The following is a 24,196-nucleotide window of genomic DNA, read 5'->3' on the forward strand; positions in this document are numbered from 1 at the left end:
AAATTGAAAATGTACACACAAACACTCATATCAGGATTGTTCAAAATAGCCAAAAAGTGGAAGTAACTCAAATTTCCATCAGCTAATAAATACATAAACAAAATGTGGGATCTCTAATAAATATTATATAGCCACAAAAAGAAATGAAGTACTGCACATGGTACAACATAGTTGTGCCTTGAAAGCATTATGCTTAGTGAAAGAAGCCACACACAGAAGTCTACAAATTGTATGATTCCATTTATATGAAATGTCAAAAATAGACAAATCAATTGATGTAGAAAGTAGATTAATGGTTTCCAAATGCTAGGAGAAGGAGAGGACGGGGAGTGATTGCTAATGGGTATGCACGTGGACTATCTTTTAGGGTGATGAAAATGTTGTGGAATTAGATAGTGGAGGTGCTTGTATATCTCTGTAAATATACTAAAAAACACTGAATTAAAAAAATAATAAAAAACACTGAATGTACACTTTAAAATGGCTAATTTTATGGCATGTGAATTAGATTTCAATTAAGAAAACACCATTGAGCAGCTGCATAATCCCTTTGATGATTCCTACAAAGAAACAGGAAGAACCATTATGACAGCAAAGCCATAGTTAATTAGATTTAATGGAGGCAGTTAAGACAACTTATGTACTTTCATTCTTTAGAACATGTATTAATTTTGATAATTTATGTATTAATATTTATTTTATTTATTTTATCAAATACAGACTACCTCATGAATTTGTGTGTCATTCTTGCACAGGGTCCATGCTATTTTCTGTATTGTTCCAGTTTTAGTATATGTGCTGCCAAAGTGCACTTTATTAATATTTGAATACCACATGAGTCTTAAAATATACTTATTTTGTTTTTATGTTCAATTCATAATATAGGTAGATATGGAATCCTAAGCCATTGATAATTATTTTCCAGAATTTTAAAGATACTACCCCATTCTTTCAATGGCCAGTGCTATTTAAAAAGAGCAGTGCCGCCAGCCTAGACAGACACGCTGCGTCCAGCAGCGGTGGCAGCAGGCCAGAGGAAGGCACAGTCACACATTTTAAAAAGTACGGAGGGACACCTGGAGAGAGGTCCCAGCCCCAGACCAGCCTGTACAGCACACAGTTCCAGCACCAGGGAAAATAAAGCCTTAGAGCTTCTGACTGTGAAAACCAGTGGGGGTTGGGGTGGAGGAAGAAACTGCTGGTCTCTCAGCAGAGTCTGCTTGTTTAAAGGGCTCCCATGGTCCTAGAACATCCACAGACACACTCACACTGGGAACACAGCCTGGACAATAGCTAGAGAGGCTCCATTCTCATATAGAAGTGGGAGAAGTGCCCGGAAAAGGGATGGTGCTGAGTAAGCAGCGTTGTTCCCTCTCAGACCCCTCCCCCACATACAAAACCACAATGAGGTGAAACGGGTTGCCCAGTACTGATGAAAACCGAAGGCTCTGCCCCTTACAACATAACAGGTGCAACAGCTCTACCTAAGACAGAGGCAAACAAACACAGGAGCCTGTCAGGATGAGGAGACAGAAGTATGGCCCAAAAGGGAAAACAGATCAAGGTTCCAGTGGGAGAAGTAAGCAACAAGGAGATAGCCAACCCAACAGATGAGGAGATAGCCAACCTAACAGATGCAGAGTTCAAAACACTGGTGATAAAGATGCTCACAGGCTTGACAGATACGCTTGAGTATGGCATATGCATAAGGGAAGAAGAGAAAGCTATGCTAAGTGTAACAAAGGAAAATCCACACAAAACCAGTGGTGAAGAGAAGAAAACCAGTGTTCAAATTAATGATTTGGAATATAAGGAAGAAAGTCAGTTCAGAATGAGGAAACAAGAATTGAAAAAAATGAGAAGAGGCTTAGGAACCTCTGGGACAGCTTTAAACATGCCAACATCCGAATCATAGGGGGTGCCTGAAGGAGAAGAGGAAGAGCAAGAAATTGAAAGCTTATGTGAAAAAATAATGAAAGAAAACTTCCCAAATTTGACAAGGGAAATAGACATACAAATCCAAGAAGCACAGAGAGTCCCAAAGAAGCTAGATGCAAAGAGGACCACACCAAGGCACATCATAATTAAAATGCCAAAGTCTGAAGATAAAGAGAGACTCTTAAAAGCAGCAAGAGAAAAGAAGAGAGTTACCTACAAAGGAGTTTCCATAAGATTCACAGGGGAACAATTTTTAATATAACTCTTGTTGAGTTCTATTTTTCAGCTTCTTAGACTTAAATAGGCATGCCGATTTCAAAACTGCAGTTTTCTGCTGTCGTGTCAAGTTTTTCTCTACAGCTTATCCTAATGTGACCACTCTAGATTGGATCAAGCCTGGATCAAGGGAAGCACTAGTGCTCTCCTACTGGCTGAGAGCAATTTCCCCTCAAGTGGGGAGCGGTGGGGGACAACCTTGGAGACCAGTGACAGGTTCATACTTGTCTAGGCTATTCAGTTACACATGAGACAGTGTGGTGAGAGGTGGTGTGCCGCTCTATTTAGTCAGTCGTATTCCGAAGTGTAGTCTGAGTTCTTGTCTGTATACAAGGAGTTAGCAGAATTTATTTTTTTATTTACATACATACTTATTTTCTTCCTTCAGATCATGTCTGCCTCTGCTATTTCTCATCGTAAGTGCCTAAACAACCCTGATTCATTTTGTTATATCTGTGGCAGTTTCACCATTCCCAGTCAAAGGACAGACATCAGCGCATTTGTCAGACAAGCCTATTTGCATATTTTAAAGTAAAACTTGGTGATCAAGATAAGTCTGGGGCCCCTCACAAGGTGTGCAAGCAGTGTGTCAAGAGTTTATGGATGTGGTCGAAGGGAACAAGTGGTAAATTGCCATTTGGTATGCCTATGGTTTGGCAAGAGCCCAGAGATCATTCAAGTAACTGTTACTTTTGTGTAGAGAAAACATCAGGATATAACAAGAAAAATAAATGTAAAATAGAGTATCCTAGTCTACCACCATCTATATGCCCAGTGCCTCATTCAGCTGAAATCCCAGTGCCAGTTTTCATTGAACTACCCTCTTTTGAAAAACAGGAGTACATATGGTGAAGAACTAAGTGACAGTAACGATGAAGATTTTGAAGTTGAAGATGACTCGGTTTGTAAGGGATTTGATCAGCATGAGTTGAATGATTTGGCATGAGATTTGGGACTTCCAAAAAGGCTTCAGAACTCCTACCATCAAGACTGCACAAGAAAAACTTACTTGAAAATAGAGTGAAGGTATCCTACTTTATATCAAGAGAAAGTGCATTTCTGCAGTACTTTTGAAGTGGTGGTGGCTTTGTGTGTTGCCGTAACATACATGGTTTAATGGAGGAAGTGGGAATTCCAATCTATAACGCAACCGAATGGCGACTGCTCATCGATAGCTCAAAGCGGAGCTTGAAGTGTGTCCTCCACAATGGCAATTTATTTGGTGCAGTCCCAACTGGCCATTCAGTTTGTTTTCATGGAGAATATGAAGACAAAGTGAGTCACTGATCTGTTGCAATATCACAAGCACAATTGGATCACCTGTGTTAACCTTAAAATGGTCTGCTTCCTTCTTGGTCAGCAACGTGGATACACCAAGTATCCCTGTTTTCTGTGTATGTGGGACAGTAGAGCTCTTGAGAAGCATTGGGTGGAGTCAATTGGCTTCCAAGATCTGACCTCAAACGTGGTGATAGAAACATTCTACATGAGCCACTTGTTGACAGAAAGAACATTATTTTCCCACCTCTGCACATAAAACTGGGTCTCATGAAGCAATTTGTTAAAGCTTTGCCAACTGAAGGCGACTGTTTCAAGTATCTCATCTTGGCATTTCCTAGCCTGTCGTTGGAAAAGATAAAATACCTTCATATGTGTGTTTGATAGCAGAACTTGACTACTTGTATACAATTTGTCTTACAGTAAAAATATATAGCCTTTATATGAATAAAATAACTACATAAACCATATATTCAGGTAAATTTTTTCTTTATTTTCCTTTGTATTTACATTTTGTATAATTTTGGGGACAAAGGGAGGGTATTCCATACCTTAAGAAGTTGACGTGATAGAGAATAACTGGGGTCATTTTTGGATTCAGATGCCAAAAGTTAGTCAAAAACAAGTGTCAGATCTAACGCAACGAAAATTGTGTTCCCCAGTGAGCTATCAGCTGATATCTCCAAAGAAGCTTTGCAGTCAAGAAGGGACTGGCAAGAAGTGTTCAATGTGATGAAAAGCAAGGACCTACAACCAAAATTACTCTCTCCAGGAAAGCTGTCATTTAGAATGGAAGGGCAGGTAAAGTGCTTCCCAGACAAGGTAAAGCTAAAAGAGTTCATCACCACAAACTCATTATTATATGAAATGTCAAAGGGACTTGTTTAAGAAAAAGATCAAAACTATGAACATCAAAATGACAACAAACTCACAACTATCAACTGAATCTAAAAAATAAAAACAAAATTCAACTAGCAAACCAGAATAGGAACAGAATCATAGGTATGGGGATCATTTGGAGGGTTATCAGCTAGGAGGGCTAGGGGGAGAAATGGGGGAATGGTGCAAGGATTAAGAAGCATAATTGGTTGGTACAAAACCGACAGGGGAAAGTTAAGAATAATATAGGAAATGGTGTAGCCAAAGAACTTAAATGCATGACCCATGTACATGAACTAAGGGGAGTGGGGTTGCTGGAGGGAGGTGGGTACTGGGCGGAGAGGAGCAAAGGGAAAAAAATAATTGGGACTACTGTAATATTATAATAAGATATACTTAAAATAAAAAGAGCAGTGCCATCTGAGTATATTTCCTTGATATTTTGTATTTTGTGTATTTGGCTGAGTTATTTATTTATTTATTTTGGTTCTGCTTTTACGGAAACTTATGTTAGCCAAATGTTTGATTTCCTAATTTGGGTCTATATTTTTCTTTTTTCGTTGTCTGATTTTTGTTTTACTTTCTGGAACTTTTCCCCAACTTTGTCCTTTATTTACTTTTTAAAAATTATGGTAAAGTGGTATATTTACCATCTTAACTATTTCTAAGTACATAATCCAGTAATGTTAAGTTTATTCACATTGTTGTGCAACTAGAACTTTTACTTTGCAAAAGTAAAACTTTATATCCATTAATAACTCCCCATTTTCCCTCTCCCTAACCTCTGGGACACCCTTGTACTTTGTTTCTATGAATTTGACTACTTTAAAGATTTTTATTTGTTAATTTACTTATTTTTTGAGAGAAGAGAATGGAGGGAGAAAGAGAGGAAGAGAAACATTGCAAACCAGCATTTCAGTCCACTGAGCCACATCAGCCAGGGCTGAATTTGAATCAGATACCTCATATAAGTGGAATCATACAGTATTTGTCCTTTTGTGACTCCTTTATTTTACTAAGCGTGATATTCATCCATGTTGTATCATGTGTCAGAATCTTCTTCCTAAGACTGAATACTATTCTGTCATATGGATATACCATATTCTGTTGATAGACACTCGCTTTGCTTATACACTTTGCTTTTGTGATAGCACTACTGTGAACATGAGTGTATAAACATCTCTTCGAGATCCTGCTTTCATTTCTTTCGGACATACACGTATATACCTGGAAGTGGAATTGCTGGCTCATGTGATAGTTCTATTTTTTAAATTTCTTTAGGAACCACCAAACTATTTTCTGTAGTGTCTACACCATTTTATATTCCCAACCAACAATGCATGATGGTTCCAGTTTCTCCATATTCTCACCAACAGTTATTTTGTGGGTTTTTTTGCTAGTAAATATCCTAACAGGTGTGAAGTAGTGTCTCATTGCGGTTTTGATTTGCATTTCCCTGATTATTACTGATATTGAACATCTTGTCACATAACTGGCCTGTTAGCCATCTTCACATCACTTTAGGAGAAATGTTTACTCAAGTCCATTTTTAAGTCTGGTCATTTGTTATCTTTATTTGTTTTTTAGTTGCAGGAGTTCTTTATATGTTCTATTGTAGATAATAACCCCGTATCACATATGACTTGCAAATATTTTCTTCCATTTTGTAGATTGCTTTTTCATTGTTTGTGCCCTTTGATGCACATAAGTTTTTAATTTTTATAGTCTAATTTGTTTATTTTTACTGTTGTTGCCTGTGCTTTCGGTGTCATAACCAGGAAATCCTTGCCATATATAGGCTTACCTTAGAGATATTGTTTGTTTGGTTCCAAACCACCACAATAAAGCATATGTAATAAAGGAAGTCACATGAGTTTTTTGGTTTCCAAGTGTTTACACTGTATTGTAGTCTGGTAAGTGTGCAACAGCATTATGTCTAAAAAATGTACATACTTTAATTAAAAAATACTTTATTGCCCCAAAGTGCTAACCATCATCTGAGCCTTCAATTGAGTCCTAATCTTTATGCTGATGGAGGGTTTTACCTTCAATTTTTAAAAAACTCATTATCTGCAAAGCACAGTAAAGTCAAGCCCAATAAAAGGAGGTATGCCTGTGCCTGTATTTCTCTTTTAAAAAAGAAAGCACATAGTAGACAGTACATAGTAAAGTGCACTTTTTTTAAAAGTATATTTTATTGATTATGCTTCTACAGTTGTCCCAACTTTTTTTCCTTTGGTCCCCTTAGCCCAGTACCCCCCTTCCCTTCAGTAATTCCACCCCCCCTTAGTTCATGTCAATAGGTCGTACATATAAGTCCTTTGGCTTTACCCTTTCCTGTATTATTCTTCACTTCCCCGTCTATTTGTACCAACCAATTATGCTTCTTACTCCCTGCACCATTTCCCCATTTCTCCCCCTTTCCCCTCCCAGCTGATAACCCTCCAAATGATCCCCATACTTATGATTCTATTCCTATTCTGGTTTGCTTAGTTGAATTTTGTTTTTATTTTTTAGATTTAGTTGTTGATAGTTGTGAGTTTGTTGTCATTTCAGTGTTCATAGTTTTGATCTTCTTTTTCTTAAATAAGTCCCATTAACATTTCATATAATAATGGCTTGGTGATGATGAACTCCTTTAGCTTTCCCTTGTCTGGGAAGCACTTTATCTGCCCTTCCAATCTAAATGGTAGCTTTGCTGGATAGAGTAATATTGGTTGTAGGTCCTTGCTTTTCATCATGTTGAATACTTCTTGCCAGTCCCTTCTTGTCTGCAAAGTTTCTTTTGAGAAATCTACGAAGTTTCTTTTAAGCCCAAAGGCACCCCTTTGTAGGTAACTCTCTGCTTTTCTCTTGCTGTTCTTAAGATTCTCTCTTTATCTTGAACCTTTGGCGTTTTCATTATGATGTGTATTGGTGTGGTCCTCCTGGGGTCTAGCTTGTTTGGGACTCTGTGCTTCCTAGACTTGTATGTCTATTTCCTTCACCAAATTTGGAAAGTTCCTTTCATTATTTTTTCACATAAGCTTTCAATTTTTTGCTCTTCCTCTTCTCCTTCTGGCACCCCTATGATTCGGATGTTGCCGTGTTTAAAGTTGTCCCAGAGGTTCCTATGCTTCTTTTTTTTCAATTCTGGTTTCCTCATTCTGTACTGGTTGACTGTTTTTTTCTTCCTTCCATTCCAAATCATTGATTTTGAACCCCAGTTTCCTTCCCTTCATCATTGGTTTTGTGTGGAGTTTCCTTCATTTCATTTAGTATAACCTTCACTTCTTCCCTTATGCATTTGCCTTAAGCATATCTCTTAAGGCTGTTATCATCTTTATCACCAGTGTTTTGAACTCTGCATCTGTTAGGTTGGCTATCTCCTCATCTGTTAGTTTAGCTATCTCCTTGTCATTTAGTTCTCCCACTTGAACCTTGATCCGTTCTCTCTTTTGGGCCATACTTCTCTGTCTCCTCATCTTGACAGGCTCCTGTGTTTGTTTGCCTCTGTGTCTTAGGTAGCGCTGTCCCCCCTGTTACGTTGTAAGTGTACAGCTTGATGAATTTTTATATAGAGAGACTCTTAAAATCACCTCCCAGATTAAGAAAGGGAATGTTTCCAGTGTCCCAGAATGTGTCCTCTTTTCTGTATAAAGTCATTACTCTTCTCTTGTGTTCTCATATGAATTTGACTGTTCTGGAACTTCACACAAATGGAATCATACAGAGCAGTGATTTTCAGCTGGTGTGCTGCAAGAATTTTTAAAACATACGGTATTTGTCCTGGCTGGTGTGCCTCAGTGGATTGAGTGCCGGCCTGCAAACCAAAAGATCAATAGTTTGATTCCTAATCAGGGCACATGCCTGGGTTATGGGCCAGGTCTCCAGTTGGGGGTGTGCAGAAAGCAACCGATTATTTGTTACACATTTATGTTTCTGTCCCTCTCTTTCTCCCTTTCTTCTCCTCTTTCTAAAAATAAATAAGTAAAATCTTAAAAAAAAAAAAAAAAAAACACACACACACAATTAATGCAATATCTGGCTAATTAGTCAAATAAAAAAATGACAACAGCCAACACAATAGCTACCTGGTGTGAATGAATCAAAATTTATACCTTTTTTTTTTTTCTTTTCGAGATTGACAAAAAATAAATTTTTGGTGTGCCACAGGATTTTAGTAATTAGTTTATATGTACCATGAGATGAAAAAGATTGAAAATCACTGGTATAGTATATGATGGTTGAGTCTGGTTTCTTTTGTTTATTGTTATGTCTTTGTTAATTTTATCTTCTAACCCTTATCCTGAATTTTAGTCTAGCTGTTTTATTTTTATTTTTCAAAACTCCTTGTTCTTTGAAACCTTTTCTTACCACCTTTTACATTTTATGAATTTAGTATTTTCTTTTATATCTTTAAGTATTAGTCTGTTCTTTTTTTTTTAATTTTCACGTCTTTCCTGCATTGTCTGTTGCCTGCAGTTTGCCTTTTTTCTGTGTTTGTTTCAATCTCTGAATGTCATGTTGGAGATTTTTCTGTAAATGGTGAACTTTCATTATCAACAACATCAGTAAGCATCATTTCAGTCATTCTTGAAATAAATACAGATGGAAAGTTGGATGAATAGCATGAAAAATAAATTTCTAAAAACAAAAATTCAGTACATACTAATTAAAAATATTAGACTAAAACTATGCAAATTTAACATAAAGAAAATTAAGTGTAAGTGAAGCAATTGCTGGACTTCAGGTAATGAGTTCTTCACTCAAGAGGGAACGTGGCCCACAACCCAGGCATGTGCCCTGACTGGGAATTGAACGGGCGACCCTTTGGTTTGCAGGCCGGCACTCAATCCACTGAGCCACATGAATCAGGTACTTCTTGCCTTCTGTCAACTCCCATGGCTGGGCCTCACTGAGAAATACGTGTTTCTGAAAGTCCCTGAGATCTTTCACTTTTATATAGATATCTTTTGGTATTGAATGTTGCCATGTGGAAGTCTGAGGGTAGCCTATGTTCCCCCCCTTGTAATTAATTTTTATGCTGGGATACCTGTAGAGTTTTTATTCACGAAGTCCAGTCACTAAACCAGTTACCTCTTGCTGTCCTTTTGTCTATAATCTTTTTATCATGGAACCAGATGGGTTTTCAGACCAATTTATTTAGTTTTTCTTCTTTTTAATTTCTGGATTTCTTTTTTGTTGCATTTGTAGCTTTTCCATTGAAACTACTTGAGTTGCCTTAGTCACCTTTGTCCTCTGAAATACATATTAACATCTTTTTCCTTTACCTCTGCATTCATTGTGGTTCTCTCAACTCTTTCTGCTGATAATTAGGTTTCACCTGTCTTTGCAATTCCTTGTGGTTTCTGATACTTTTCATTAGATGTGTAATGGGGCTGTTTTTGCCTTCATACATTTCCTCTTTCTCCAACACCTCCCTCATCCAGCTGTGACAGGTCTCTGAGTTCAGGCTTCATGTACACTACTCAGATACTTGGTATTTTATTTCTTGCACTGCCTTTTCCCCTATCCTGGTGGTTACTAGTTCTGAGGCTCCAGCGTCTTCTTGCCCTCTATAAAATGCCTGTTGCACATTCTTGTTAGAAATTATTTCAAATACACCAGATTATTTCTCCCAAATCAGCTCTATTTCGGCCTCTTTTTTCTGTCTTTTATCATTTTATTTCCATTATTCTTGCTTATATGTTTTAAAGATTTTATTTATTTATTTTCAGAGATGGGAAGGGAGGGAGACAGAGAGGGAGAGAAACATTAGTTAGCTGCCTCTTGCACGCCCCAAACCAGGGACCTGGCCTGCAACCCAGGCACGTGCCCTGACTAGGAATCAAACCGGTGACCTTTTGGTTTATAGGCCGGCGCTCAGTCCACTGAGCCACGCCAGCCAGGGCTCTCTACCTACTTTTTTTTTTTTTAATATTTTTTTCCTTCACTGCTTCAGACTACTTACCCACCTCATCTTGTCCTATCTTCCTGTTTCGTTATTAGCAGGAGTTGTTGCTCATGTTTTCTTGGTACCATTCTTAATGGCTTCAGCCATTGGTAAATTTCTATAAAATCTTAGGATTTATTTTCTGTATTTTACCTGAATCCTTTCTTGAAAGTTGTGTGTTTTGTTAGAATGATATATTTTTCAGTGATTTTCATGTGAGATAGTCTTGATGAAACAGAAACCACAGGTGGAATTTTGCTGTTAAGTCCCACTCTCTTTGAAACACCCCCAAAGACACCGTCCTGCCTCCCCCTGCCAAACCAAACCAATTTCAGAACAGAAAAGTCAGAAGTACAGTTTCCCTCTAGGAAAAATAGAAGTGTGTGGCTTTGTATTTCCCAGACGCAGTTCAGCTTTACCAGCAGCTCCTAATCATCCGTATCTGATTGGGGAGGTTTTGCCTGTGTCGTGGTGTTTTTCAGCTCTTAATCCAGAACTGCATGGCACCTTTTTACCCACCTGACCACATGGCTCTCTCCTGCTTAATGACTGCTGCCTTATTTTTAAATCCCTGACTGTGGCCTGTGACGCAGTGATACCCACTGGCAGAATCTCACATAGGCCCCATGAGCTTTTTCGTCACCATTCTATGGTCAAAGCCCCTCCCCTCTCCTTGGTGCGTGGAATGGCCATAGCTATTTACATATTAAAAGACTAGAAATCTCTCAGGAAAATGGCTGTGCTCCACTGAGTCCCATCCCCAAAATTTTGGGGCTTCTGGCCACTCTTACATAAGACAGCTATAATGAAGACTTGTTTAGATTTGTTTTTATTTTTAAAGTATATTTTCCTGTTAAATCTGCTTTTTGTCATCAGTGGTCATTTACTGTAGGAAAGAGTGTGACTGTATCGTGACAAAGATAGTAAGCACTGTCTTTGCTTTACATCTTTTTTCAGCTTGTAAGATAAAATGACTACTTGTATTAACACCAGTTATCCTTATATTGAGACATCTTTCTCCTTTCTTTCTATTATCATCTAATTGTTCCAGGCTCTGTAATGAGTATTTAACATGAATTAGTTTATTTAATCTCCCTCACAACGATCTTATCATGATGAATAGAATCATTATAACAGAGTGGTGAGGTCACTTGCTCCAGGTGGTAGAGCTGCAATACCAACCTAAACAGTCTTGCTCCAGTGTCTGGACTTTATCCACTAAGCAAACTCAAATACTGAGTGTTTCTCATAACATTTTTGCTTTACTGGAATCCTGAATATGTTATATTTTTCAGATCTTTCTGTGGAATTTGGAACAATTCTAATTTACACATGTGAGAAGAGTTGCTGGCCTCAGAATCAGCAGACTCCCATGGAAGAATTTTGTATTGTACAAGAAGACCCAGATGAATTATTATTGATGTAGAATATTTCCCTTTATTTATATAAAGGAAAACAAATTTTAATGTCCAAATTTGTGTTTCTCCTCCATTTTGACTTACAAGTTATTCACTCTCATTTGTAAGCGTTGTCTCACTTTTAGGCACCATGCTGGGACTGAAGTGACATTCAGAACTTCCTGACTGTGGCCTCATCTACTCTTTCAGGGTCAGCGGCCTTTCTCCACAGTGGAAGCTTAGACTGATGGTCCTCTATAGCCCAGAGGTCAGGCATTCCGTGCACAGGCAGGCTGGTGGGCATCTAGGAGGGAGAGCAGCTGAAGAGCCATGGGCAGTGGTCAGCCTCTAATTACACCTGCTGCCGCTGCATCTCCCTGGACTCTGTTCCAGTCCCAGGATGCTGACAGATCAAGCCACTCCACCTGCTCCAGCTGCCTCAGGCTCCCATCCCGTGACACTAGCTGTTTATATCTGCCCATGTTCCGCCACCCCAGGCTCCCTGTCCTCATCCATTTTTACTGTGGACTAAAAAGGCCACATAGTAAACCTAACAAGCTCAGGGGAGTCCTACATGGCAGCCTTAAAAACTCAGGGACTGAAAGTAACCCCACAGGATGGTCTGAACATAAAACTTCCTAACTAAAAGTGAGACATGGTGGGTATTCATGTTCTAGGCCTTTAGCTTCCTTCACAAAGGTCACTCTTTACCTCAAGTGAGCCTGTCTGTTGTCTTTTTGCATCTAAAATAACATACCTTTGAAATCTGAGAGTAATCTTTTCCAGACCTCTTAAGGCACAATCTTGGCATCAGAGCTCCAGATCACAGAACCCCATAGCATCTCTGTGTGCTGTAAATGTTAATTATTAACTATCCTGTACCCACCAATCTAAAAGAAGTATGTTTATTTTTCCCCACTTCGTTTTCTCTCGACTCAATCTACCAGCAATGGATTTCATGTAACCCTTTTTATGTCTCCTCCCTTTATTCTGTGTATAAAGTAAGCTGCAAAAACTGCCATTCTCTGGAGCATTTGTTTAGTCTCTTGAGATTTTGCTTCCTGTTGTCAATTTAAACTCCTAAAAACTACAGGTTTGGATATCTCTTAAATTGACACTACCTTTTACTGAATTCTGGACATTGTCTTTCTATCTAGCCATCTACTTTTCCAGTTTCACCTTGATGAGGGAACTTTGTAGTTGCCAATTTTTTAGCTTTAGTAATATCGTTAATAGGCTTGGTGATTAATGCATGTAGAAAGCTATTGTCCCAGAAACTGGAATGTACAATCATACCTACCCTGGCTCCAGGAGACCTACAGCAATTCTCCCTTTGTGCCCCATGAGGACTGCAAGCAGTCAAGTTGGTATCTGAGCCATTGTGCTCCAGGGAGGGAACGTCCCCCGAGAAAGGTAATAACCAATCAGCCGATGAGAGGATGCTAGGAAAATCGCAGGACTGCAGCTTTTATCTGATTAACATTTTGTCCTGAATTCCAAACCCCTTACCTACCCTCTTCTTGTAAAAAAAGGTCAGCTTGAGATGAGATGTAAGATGGTCTTTTTGGATACATAGCCCGCTATCTTCTGAGATCGCTGGCTATCTGAATAAAGATTCAATTCTTGTCCCTACTTATTGGTTCTGGTAGTGACAGGCAGTACAGACATCAACTTTTCTGGTTTCATCCTCTTTCTATGCAGTTTTTGTTATTAACCCCTTCTGTTCTGCTACCCCTTCACAGCAGTATGAAAACATTCACACCAATTGTGTACAGACCTGCTCTCTGCCTGCATAGATAAGGAAACTGGGTATAAACAATTTGGTTTGCTACTCTGGTAAACAACACATGAGGCCCTGATTATCATGGGGTGGGGTTTGCCTGGTGAGTGTGTGTCTGGTTAGCACCCTACCTGATCCTGCCCCCTGGGCCACATGAGGGAAAGTGGCTGGCTGTGTACAAACTGAAGGTGCTGGTCAGTGAGGCTTCAGGCATGTTGGGTTTTGTAGGGGAGGAAAAATAATTTTCCCTTTTACCCTTCTAGATTCTTGGCTGAGACACGCCCAGTGTCGTGAAAGATTAAGAGCCCTGGCTGATATGGCTCAGTGGATGAGCGCTGGCCTGCAAACTGAAAAGTCGCTGGTTTGATTCCCAGTCAAGGCACATGCCTGGGCCACAGGCCAGGTCCTCAGTTGGGGGCATATGAGAAGCAACCAATAGGTGAATGTTTCTCTCCCTCTCTTTCTTCCTCCCTTCCCGTCTTTCTGAAAGTAAATATATAAAATCTTTTCAAGAAGACCAGAAATGTAAATATTAAAAATATAAATAAAAGATTAACAGAAGAAAAACAGATTTAATAACATGTATACCTCCTGTTTATATGGGAGAGACCCAGGAAAACTGAGTAACTTCCAGACATGGCCCAAGCCATCACCTTAAATATGTTCTTCAGCTAAATACAAGATACTGGGAGCTGAGGGATAGCCAGTTATGAGAGGTTATCAGGAACAGTAAACAAAAGGTAGAGTTAAGGCAGAAAGATAGAGTAAATAAGTCCGATATAAACCCACTTAAATGTAAAATTGCATATTGCTATGTAAAAACCTAGATCTAGAAAGGCCAGTGAAGGAGTAGGATAGGGATATGGTTGAGACTTTCAGCTTTTACCTCCTGTACTTACAACCTGTTTGAATTTGGTGGGCAAGTATTTTACACTTTACACATACACACACACACACATCCACAAAGAAAAACAAAGGCCTTTAGAGTTAGGTGCCCAGCCCAGCTTAGGCCCAAGGGAAGAAGTGGGAGACAGGAGAAAAGCTGAGGAAGGTGCTTCCTTTCACCAAATATCAAGAGAGAGAAGTAAGTTCAGCATCCTGTAAAGGGCCTCTGCTAGGTTTAGCTGCCAGGCTGGGGCCTTTGTGAGAGCCAGCCCGATAGTAGGAAAGGAACATCAGTAACCCACTGTGATTTTCTTAGCATCCTCTTTAACACTTCCTGCACCTTATGCATCAGAGCAACAGCCTCAGTATTCCTCACAAATCAGCTTGGTGTGTAGTAGGTGAACCAAGCAGTTGATGAGAAAGACTACAGAAGCCAAAAACATTTTTCTGTTTTCCATCTTTACCTTTTTTTAATTTTTTTATTGATTTGAGAGAGAGAGAGAAAGAGAGAGAGAAAAGCATCAGTTCATTCCACTTATTTATGTATTCATGGGTTGATTCTTATATGTGCCCTGACTGGGGATTGAACCCGCAAACTTGGCATATTGGGACAACACTCTAACCAACTAAGTTATTTGGCCAGGGCTAATAATTTTTTAATTAAATACATTTGTCATATAATATTGTGTAAATTTAAGTTTTATAATGTGTTGATTTGATAACACAGATTGTGGACATTGTTTATGATTGCCATTGTAGCGATATTTAGCACCCTTATCACATTACATAATTATGCTTTCTTGTCAGTGGTTGGATAATAATTTTTTCTGATTTTAAAATTAACATGTTCTTTAAGGAGCATCAGCATCTGGGAAATACACAAATCTTTAAAGAAGAGTGCTCGCTTCAGCAGCTCATATACTAAAATTGGAACAATATAGAACTTAGCCTGGCCCCTGACAAGGATGACATGCAAATTTGTGAAGTGTTCCATATTTTTAGCTAAGTGTTGGAAACAGCCCAAGTGCACATCAGTAGATGAGTAGATTAAAAAACTGTGGTACATTTATACAATGGAGTACTATGCAGCAGGAAGAAAAAGGAATTCCCACCCTGTGCAACAACATGGATGAAACTGTAGAGCATTATGCTAAGTGAAATAGGCCAGCAGGTGAAAGACTAATACCATGTGACCTCACTTATAACTGGACTCTAATGAACAAAATAAATGAGAAACAGAACCAGAGACATGGAAACATGGAACAGACTGATAGCTGTCAGAGGGGAAGAGGGAGGGTAGGGATGGTGAAAGGAAGGTGAAGGAACTAGTCAAGGAACATGTATGAATGATGCATGGACATGGACAACAGAGAGGAGACTGACTGTGGGAGAGGGTGGTGGGCTGGGTGGAGGGGGGGGCAAAAGGGAAAAAATGGGACAAATGTAATAAACAATAAATAAATAAATAAAAATTATCTAATTCTACCACATAGATACACAAAAATATTAACTATGGTTTTCTTATTTTTAATTGTCTAAGGTTCAGAAACAGCCAAAGTAAAACAAGTGAATTGCACTAGTAATTAGTAAAAGTTTATCATGCACACACTGAAAAGAGTTTGCAAACTGGGAACACTCAAACCAAAACATGGAATGAGGTTCAGATATATTGTAACAAAGCTTATAACAGTGATAAAGCAGTGTCTTCACAGTGATTGGTAATTAAACTGAATTATTGACTAAACTGGTTTTGTCTGCTCAGGGAACCTCCAAGACTGATCTCCATTTGCTTTTGATTTTAACAAATATATTTTTTGTTTTTGTTGCTACATAATGTAATCATACAAACGGTTTTGTATCTGTTTCCTTTGACATTGATAGCATTTCCCCCAACAGAACTTGCTCAGGACATAATTTGTATTGCTGCAAAGTAGTTCTTAAAAATATGCATCAAAAATACAAATTTTTGTCGTTTGTTTTTTCCAATTATTGTTCTTGTGATGAACCTTTCTATGGCTAAATTTATTTTTTTAGTCAGTGATAATTGCTGTAGGACGAATTCTTTGAATTGGAATGAATGAGTCAAAAGCTAGGCATAATTTTAGTTTTTGAGTCATATTTCCAAATTATCCTTGTTAAATAAAGGAGACAATAGGCCCAAAATGGAGTTGCTTAATGCTAAGCTCCACATCACCAAATTAGGTTATCTGCCTGATAAACCCGTCATCCTCTAAAGGAAAATGATTGCAATAACCGACCCACTTTTTTGCCTAGTATAACTTTCTTGTTCCCACTCCCTTCTGTCTATAAGTCTTATTTTGTACAGACCTTCGGAGTTCCTTTCTGTCTGCAAGATTGGGTGCTGCCTGATTTGAGTTGACTTTTGTTCAAATAAACTCTTAAAAGTTCTTAACATGCTTAAGAGCTTTGCTTTAGTTATGCTTGTTTTCCTATCCTTTAACAAGTGTTATACTTTTTTTGCCGTTTTAAAAAAAATATTTTTTCAACTACAGTTGACATACAATATATTAGTTTCAGGTATACAACATAGTGATCAGACATTTATACACCTTATGAAGTGATCCCCAATAAGTAGTAACTGCCTGGCACCACACATAGTATAATATTATTGGCTATAACCCCTATGCTGTACTTTATATCCTCATGACATTTTTGTAAGTACCAGTTTGTACTTCCTAATCTCTTCACATTTTTCACCCAGTTCCCCAACCCCCTTCCAACTTTTTGCTGGTTTAATAGCTAAAAATAATTTAAATACAATTTGGTATTTCTTTAAGTTTCAGTATGCTTATTGATTGTATTGTCCATATTCCTTATGAGTTCCTGTTTACGTCTTTTGCCTGTATGTTTTTTGCAGGGGGTGACATTTCATTTTCTTCTTTGTAAGAGCTTTTACACGTAGGGGCATCTGTTTTCTATCCTGTAAAGAAACAGCGGGCAGTTCAAACCCCAGGCTACAAGGTGACCTTAGGCTTCTTAAACTGGACAGTGGGTTTACGGATGTATGTAAAGAACAGGCCCAGCCCTGAACGGTGTGGCTCAGTGGGTTGAGCATCCTCGGGCAAGTGAAAGGTCGCCGGTTCACTTCTGGTGAGGGCACAGACCCGGGTTGTGGCGCCAGGTCCCAGTCCAGGGCATGCGAGAGGTAACCAATTGATATTTCTCTCTCTCTCTTGCTCCCTCCCTTGCCCTGTCTCTAAAAAATAAATTAATTAAAAAAATTTTTTTAATAAAATAGAAAGACCACGACCAGCTACAGCCCCAAGAGTGACAGGCCTCCCGCTCACAGTCCAGACGGAGCAAAGACAGCGCACTCACTACGCACTAGGCCGCTCGCACCTGGCGCCGACTGGGGGCCGCAGTGCGCAGAAACGGAAGCCAGGCCGCCCTTCCCCCATCCGCTTCCGGCCGCAGCTCAGTTCTCCCGCCTCCGCTTCTGTCGCGGCTCGTGGTGGTCCCGTCATGGCTCTGTCGCGGGGGCTGCCCCGGGAACTGGCTGAGGCCGTGGCCGGAGGCCGGGTGCTGGTGGTGGGCGCGGGGGGCATCGGCTGTGAGCTCCTCAAGAACCTCGTGCTCACCGGATTCACCCACATCGATCTGGTGAGGACCAGGCGTGCGCGCGGGCTGAATAGTGGGCCGTGGTGCCCTGGTCGGGTGGGCGGGAACGGAGTTGGGGTGCGACGTCGGGCCTAGAGGCCCCAGGATCCCGGCCGAACAGAGGAAGCGTCTCTGCGGGGACGGAGAGGGCCTCGCTGCTCCCTGGGCCTGCTCGGGACGCCGAGGAGGCCGCGGGCCCCGGGTCTTCCGGGCGCCCCGCGGCGGGACGTCCTCCGCCTCCAGGGTAGCGCCAATTTGTGGCGTCTCTGGGGTGTGGAAGCGGCCTCTTGTCTTCTCGCTGCACCGTAGTTCCTAGCTTTAATGGGACGGAGGAGGTGATTTAATTTCGAGTGCACGTTGTGACTGTTTAAATCAGAGTGAACTCAAAAATAATAATTCAGAGCTGAGGGTGGCGGTAATACTATCCAATTGAGCGCTTGTCCCGAGCCTGGCGAAGTCCTGAGGGGTTACTCGCTTTAGCGCATTTCATCTTCACTACCACTCTGGTTGCAAAAGCTGCTTTCATCACCTTTTGTTTTTAACAGATGAGGAGAAAAGTGAGATGCATTGGGGTCTGGTGATTTACCTTGGTTCACGAAGCAAGTGGCCGAACTCCTTTGGAGCTTGTGCTTTTTTCTGTTCTGGGTACAATAAGCGTGACTGTCAGTTGCTATTATCATGGATGATACACTCACTTATTTCATCAAAGATGTTGGTTAGGATCTTAACTTGTGTATTGGTTTACAGTGACTAATTTTAAATCAAGTTATTTCTATTAAAGTAAACTTTTTTGGAGATTAGAGATGTTGCCTGGAATTGGATATGAGTTCAAAATGTCTTAAGATGTAGTGGAAACATGAAATGAAAAAAAAAAAAAAAGAAATGGAGCGATGTCTGACTGAGCTAATAAGTGATTGGGGGGAAGAATGTACACATTTTTCCTTTGGCTTTTTATAGGGTTTTTCTTCCCATTCACTTTTGTACCGCAAATTCAGATATGGTTGTGCCTTACCCGATAATACTGATTCTTATTTAAAAACCATTTTGAAATAGACAAGATGGTGAATTTGGGCACCTCAAAATAAATGCTGATCCTTTTTTATTTAGTTTAATTTTTGTAGTACATCTCTGAATTCAATTTTTTGTAGTAAATTTTGAAAGTACAAATAAATTATTTAGGTGTTTATATGTTTTGATGATTCTCACAAATCATAACCAATACTATTAAGATGTTTCACAATTAGAACACTTAATTACTCTGCATATGAATTTATTGAAATAGAATGAAAATGACTATTTTTGCTTTTGAGAAGCAATTAGATAAGACTTAAAACATGACACTTAAAATCTTGTGTAGAAATTTTTCTTTACAGACCTCAGGAAATAATTGTAAATGAAATTGTGTATGTGTGATTTTTTAATTAAATTAGCAAAAATTAAATATATTTGCCAGGTATTATTTAAGAAAAAAAGCAGGGCACAGTTTAATATGTGGATTGAAAGATTTGATTGGTAGAGATGAATTTTATAATGTATTTTCAATATGGAAATGATTGATTGATTGATTGATTTTAGGGAGAGAGAGAGAGAGAAAAAACATTGACTTGTTGTTCCACTTATTTATACATTCACTGGTTGATTTCTTGTATGTGCCCTGGTCAAGGGATCAAACCTGAGACCTTGGCATACTGAGATGAGACTTGAACCAACTAGCTACCTGTCCGGGGCCAATATGGAATTTACTGACATACTTGCATGCTTCCTAAAAATATATTTTTTAAAGATTTTATTTATTTATTTTTAGAGAGAGGGGAGGGGAGGGAGAAAGGGAGAGAAACATCCATATGTAAGAGAAGCCTCTTACACGCTCCCAACTGGGGATCTGGCCTGCAACCCAAGCACGTGCCCTGACTGAGAATCAAACCAGCGACCTTTCTGCTGGTCAACCCACTGAGCCACCCAAGTCAGGGCAAGAAAAAAAAAAATTTTTTTTTCTGAAGTTGAATCTTCTTTGTTTGTTTGTTTTAAATGCAATATTTATGAAATAATCTCGGTATTGATCAAAAAGCATTTTTCTCCACTAATGTAACAAATAACAAGTTATTGGTTATGGATGCTGAAAATAGTGATATTGCTCAAACATACCAGAAAATTCGTGATTTATCTGGATTTTTTGTGTTTGTAGATTGATCTGGATACTATTGATGTCAGCAACCTTAACAGACAGTTTTTATTTCAAAAGAAACATGTTGGAAGATCAAAGGCCCAGGTAACTATATTTCTCATACCATTTCTATTCATTTATATTTCTGCTCTGATGGATCTTCTATTTATGATGTCAGATTAATTTGATATCTAGTAGGAAGGAGAACATGGGGAAGCGATCTCTTTAGCTGAGGGATTGTGGAGAATAAAAAGGATATGTGGAGTAAAGGACTAAAGATACCCTCCTTTTTTGGTCTACTGAGGAAATGGAAGTACTCTACCAAATCCTGTAAATGGTGTCCCTTGCTTATTTAAATTTATGGTGGTTTGCTTATGATGAACCTTGAGTTCCTACATTCCCTAGAGGTTGGCTGCTCCTATATTTGGGGGCAAGAGAAGCTACAGCTTCTGCCATCCCTTTTTATTTAAATTTTTTAACTTTATTTATTTTAGAGAGAGGGGAAGGAAGGGAGAAAGGGAGAGAAACACTGATGCGAGAGAGAAACATCAACTGGTTACCTTCTTTGCGTGCCTCAGCCAGGGACCTAACCTGCAACCCAGGCATGTGCCCTGACTGGGAATCCAACCAGCAACCTTTTGCTTTGCGGGACTACAGTATTCCCTAACTTATCACGGGTATTACTTTCCAGACTTCCCCACCCCCCGCAAAATAGGAATCTTACATTTATTCTACACTCTTAAACCTATGTAACTTTAACAACATATGTATATAGTACCACAAAACTCAGCGATATAGGGGAAAATCGATAAATAATTAAATATAATATTTTTTAAAATCCTGCGATACAGTGAGGCCGTGCTATAGAGAGGGACTACTGTACACCCAGCAAGCTGAGCCACAGCAGCCAGGGCTGTTGTCCCTTTTTAAAGGCAATAGCCTTCCCTGAGGTTCTAGCCACCCTGACCTTTCTTTAATTTCTTTTTATTTTCTTTATTGATTTAAAAATTTTTTGATTTATTTATTGTTTCTCTATTACAGTTGTCTCACATTTTCCCCCATTGCTCCCCCCCCCACCCCCCGCCAACCCCTTCTCTCACAGTCAGTCCCACCCCATTGTCCATGTCCATGGGTCATTTATACTAGTTTCTTGACTAGACTCTTCCCCTTTTCTTCCTTCCTTTTTTTAAAAAAGTTGAATAATTAATTTTTTGGGGGGGGTGACACCCGCTTCTGTAACAATACCCCCATCTCAGACTTAAGACCCTTTATAATCTCATAAAGGACAGTGGGCAAAGGTCTCAAGCTCCTCTAGCTGTTTCAAGCTGCACATGGTCGTTGTCCTACCTACCCTTGGGTTCAGAAATCCCTAAATAAGAGTGGGGGGTGGAGGGGAGCGTGGTCTTCCCACATAGGGAAGGACCTTGCAGACTCCAGGCCAGTTGGCTGTCCCCGGACAACGGTGTGCTTGGTTTAACAGGCTGACATCCTTATTGTATTCTGGGGGCAACAGATTTGGCAACAGGGTTAAAAGGCATCATTTAATCCATAACCACTAGATGACAAAAGGCAGGTATTAATTTTTCAATGTCCCACATTAAGAAAAAAAAAGCCGGCTTTGGAGGAAGGTGTACAAAGCACGTCACACTTGATTAAACCCTTTTTCCCACTATACTTAGTTTAGGCTGAGGGGAATATATTAGGTTTCCCCCCTCTCAGACCTCTGGGCCCTTTCTGTCCAAGCCATTAGGATAGAAAAGAGAAACCAGTTTTAAAGTGAGGCCCACAGACCACCCATACTTCACAAACCCAGCCACTTAGTTTAGCCAAAACTTTATTGATTTTTTTTTTTAAGAGAGGAGAAACATCAGCTTGTTCCACTTATCCATGCATTCATTGGTTGATTCTTTTATGTGTCCTGACTGAGGATTGAACCTCCCAACCTTGGTGTTGACAGTTCTTTAACCAACTAAACTACCTGGCCAGGGCTTTTAGTTCCTTGAATGTTCCACTTTGATTCAGGGACTTAAAACATCTTTTCTCTCTGCGTTTTTCCCTAGCCCTTTTGGCATACTCCCATGCTTTTCTTCATTAGGCTCTCTTCTCTAAGGGTACTGTCCTAAACCTTTTAGAATAAACCAGATCTTCCTCTCACAGCAACCTCTACTTTTTCTTTGTATCATTTCTCATAGTTTGTAGTTAGATTTATCTATATGGTTATTTGATTAATGTCACTTTTGCTCATCAAGTGCCTTCTTTATACAGATCTTGGTACATAGAAGATGCTCAGTATATATTTGTTGAATGAATGAATGACACTTTTGTGCTGTATTTTATATTTTTGCTGAAACTCGTTTTTCTTATGGAAGTGGGATGGCCCTCCTGTTATTTTGTCAATGTGTATATAGCTTAATTTTAATGAAATTTTGTCACATTTTAATACTATTTTAGTTTTTAATATGAATAAGATTAGGTTAAACAAGAGTATTGTTTGCCATAAATATATTTAAAATACAGATGGAAATGTTGTATTAATATAGTAAGTTAGTAATTTAGTGTTGCTTGTTTTTCCAGGTTGCCAAAGAAAGTGTACTGCAGTTTTACCCGAAAGCTAATATCATAGCCTACCATGACAGCATCATGAAGTACGCTCTAATTGTTGTGTTGCAAAATTGTTTGTTGTGAATTTTTAAAGTTGTAAAGTATAAGGTGTTTTTATTTGCCAGATGTATAAGCTTGACATCATTCTGCTTTTTAAAAATTAGTTTTCTAGAATAATTAGAATGTGATAGTTTGTGCCCACATAAGCTGAGTGGCATTCTTGTAATAGTCTATATATAGGAATTGAGTGATTTAGATAAGAGGTGAGATATTTTAATACTTTCAATAAATATGTTTCTTGGAAACTTAAAGGATCTTATATTCTTTTTTAAGTAAAAAAGATACTCTATGAAAAATCTTATGATTCAGATTTTTCTAAATTATTTGCTCTCATTCTGATTGATTTCAGCTGTCGTCTTTTTAAGTTTTAAAGGTTCCAAGATAATTCATTTTTAGGACTGTGACTTCTGTAATCTTAACACTGGGAATTGTGAAGGGGCAATAGTTTTGACAGTATATAAATAAGCTCTGATTTCAGTAAAGATAGAATAAATATATCATTTTGGATGTATTAGCACAGAGCCTCAATAATCCTTTACCTAGAGTAAATAGCTCATAAGTAAATGGTATTAAAAATAATGAGTTTTCATTTGAGGTCTGGAATTTGAGGAAGTCATATACTTTCTCAGGGAATTTGTATCTCCAGCTTATTTTTTATTCTCTGGATGTTTGCTCTACAATCATGCTTATACCCTATAACCCCCTTACCCTGTGTTGCTTTTTCCATGGTGCTAAAAGCAGGGACTCTTGGGGCCTGAACCCTGCCTGATCCTAACCATGTGAGGTGAAGCCAGAGGCCAGGCAGATCCTGGGAATGTGTTCTTTGTGTGTTCCCAGGCACTTGCTGCCCGGAGAAGGCCTGGTGGGGCTAGTGAAGTCATGCCATCTTTCTGCTAGTTGGAAATCTTCCTCTTGTGCCCTAGACAGACAACCAGAAAGGATGTGGAGCCACTCATAAGTTTTAGGGGGAAGTAATTTCTTTAAAATCTGCTTATGGTCAAATCTATATAAGTGGTAGAGACCCCTAATTCTTTTAGTTATTTTTGCACCATTATTACTGTCATATGCTTTTCAGGACCCTGTATTGTACTCTGAGGATCATGTGTAAGGCCAGTTCTTTTATTGACCGTTTTTTGTTTCGTTTTGCTTTGTAGCCCTGACTATAATGTGGAATTTTTTCGACAATTTATATTGGTTATGAATGCTTTGGATAACAGAGGTGAGATTATTTTAATACTTATAACTTCTAAGTATTTTCCTTCCCTCATAACAGGGCTGTTTATACATTCAGAATTAATTAAAATATTTCCTTATGAGTTAGAACTTACCCAAGACCAGTTCAGTCACACTTATGGGGTCATTTTTTCAAAGTTCCCCAGATGATT

At 39.0% G+C, this 24,196-nt stretch overlaps 2 protein-coding genes and 2 non-coding genes across 7 annotated transcripts in view; 3 read left to right on the plus strand and 1 right to left on the minus strand.

Moving 5' to 3' along the window:
- PDCD2L (programmed cell death 2 like) overlaps nucleotides 1–14,025 on the plus strand; it is a 38,616-nt gene extending 24,591 nt beyond the window's left edge. The window contains exon 7 of one of the 3 annotated variants that reach the window (XM_090260546.1): nucleotides 13,747–14,025. In XM_090260546.1, coding sequence (XP_090116672.1) covers nucleotides 13,747–13,850 — 104 coding nt within the window. In that variant the 3' untranslated portion in view covers nucleotides 13,851–14,025. Of the gene's footprint in view, nucleotides 1–4,154; nucleotides 4,687–11,601; nucleotides 11,781–13,746 lie in introns of those variants that run through there. The other 2 variants (XM_090260547.1, XM_090260544.1) reach the window with 2 other exon arrangements.
- On the minus strand, nucleotides 711–812 carry LOC149994468 (U6 spliceosomal RNA). The gene has a single exon (XR_016508000.1). It is a non-coding gene; the product is annotated as a U6 spliceosomal RNA (small nuclear RNA).
- A 1,240-nt stretch (nucleotides 14,026–15,265) lies between the features above and the next one.
- LOC149994469 (U6 spliceosomal RNA) lies at nucleotides 15,266–15,368 on the plus strand. Its single transcript, XR_016508003.1, has one exon. It is a non-coding gene; the product is annotated as a U6 spliceosomal RNA (small nuclear RNA).
- A 2,409-nt stretch (nucleotides 15,369–17,777) lies between these two features.
- Nucleotides 17,778–24,196, plus strand: part of UBA2 (ubiquitin like modifier activating enzyme 2) — a 38,735-nt gene continuing 32,316 nt past the window's right edge. Inside the window, exons 1-4 of one of the 2 annotated variants that reach the window (XM_090259959.1) lie at nucleotides 17,778–17,989; nucleotides 20,172–20,255; nucleotides 22,725–22,795; nucleotides 23,966–24,030. In XM_090259959.1, the coding sequence (XP_090116085.1) occupies nucleotides 17,852–17,989; nucleotides 20,172–20,255; nucleotides 22,725–22,795; nucleotides 23,966–24,030 (358 nt within the window). In that variant the 5' untranslated portion in view covers nucleotides 17,778–17,851. The remainder of the gene's footprint in view (nucleotides 17,990–20,171; nucleotides 20,256–22,724; nucleotides 22,796–23,965; nucleotides 24,031–24,196) is intronic. The other variant, XM_090259957.1, reaches the window with a different exon arrangement.

The sequence above is a fragment of the Furipterus horrens genome, unplaced genomic scaffold (genome assembly GCF_987537825.1).
Source record: "Furipterus horrens unplaced genomic scaffold, mFurHor1.1.pri manual_scaffold_13, whole genome shotgun sequence".
Taxonomy (NCBI): domain Eukaryota; kingdom Metazoa; phylum Chordata; class Mammalia; order Chiroptera; family Furipteridae; genus Furipterus; species Furipterus horrens.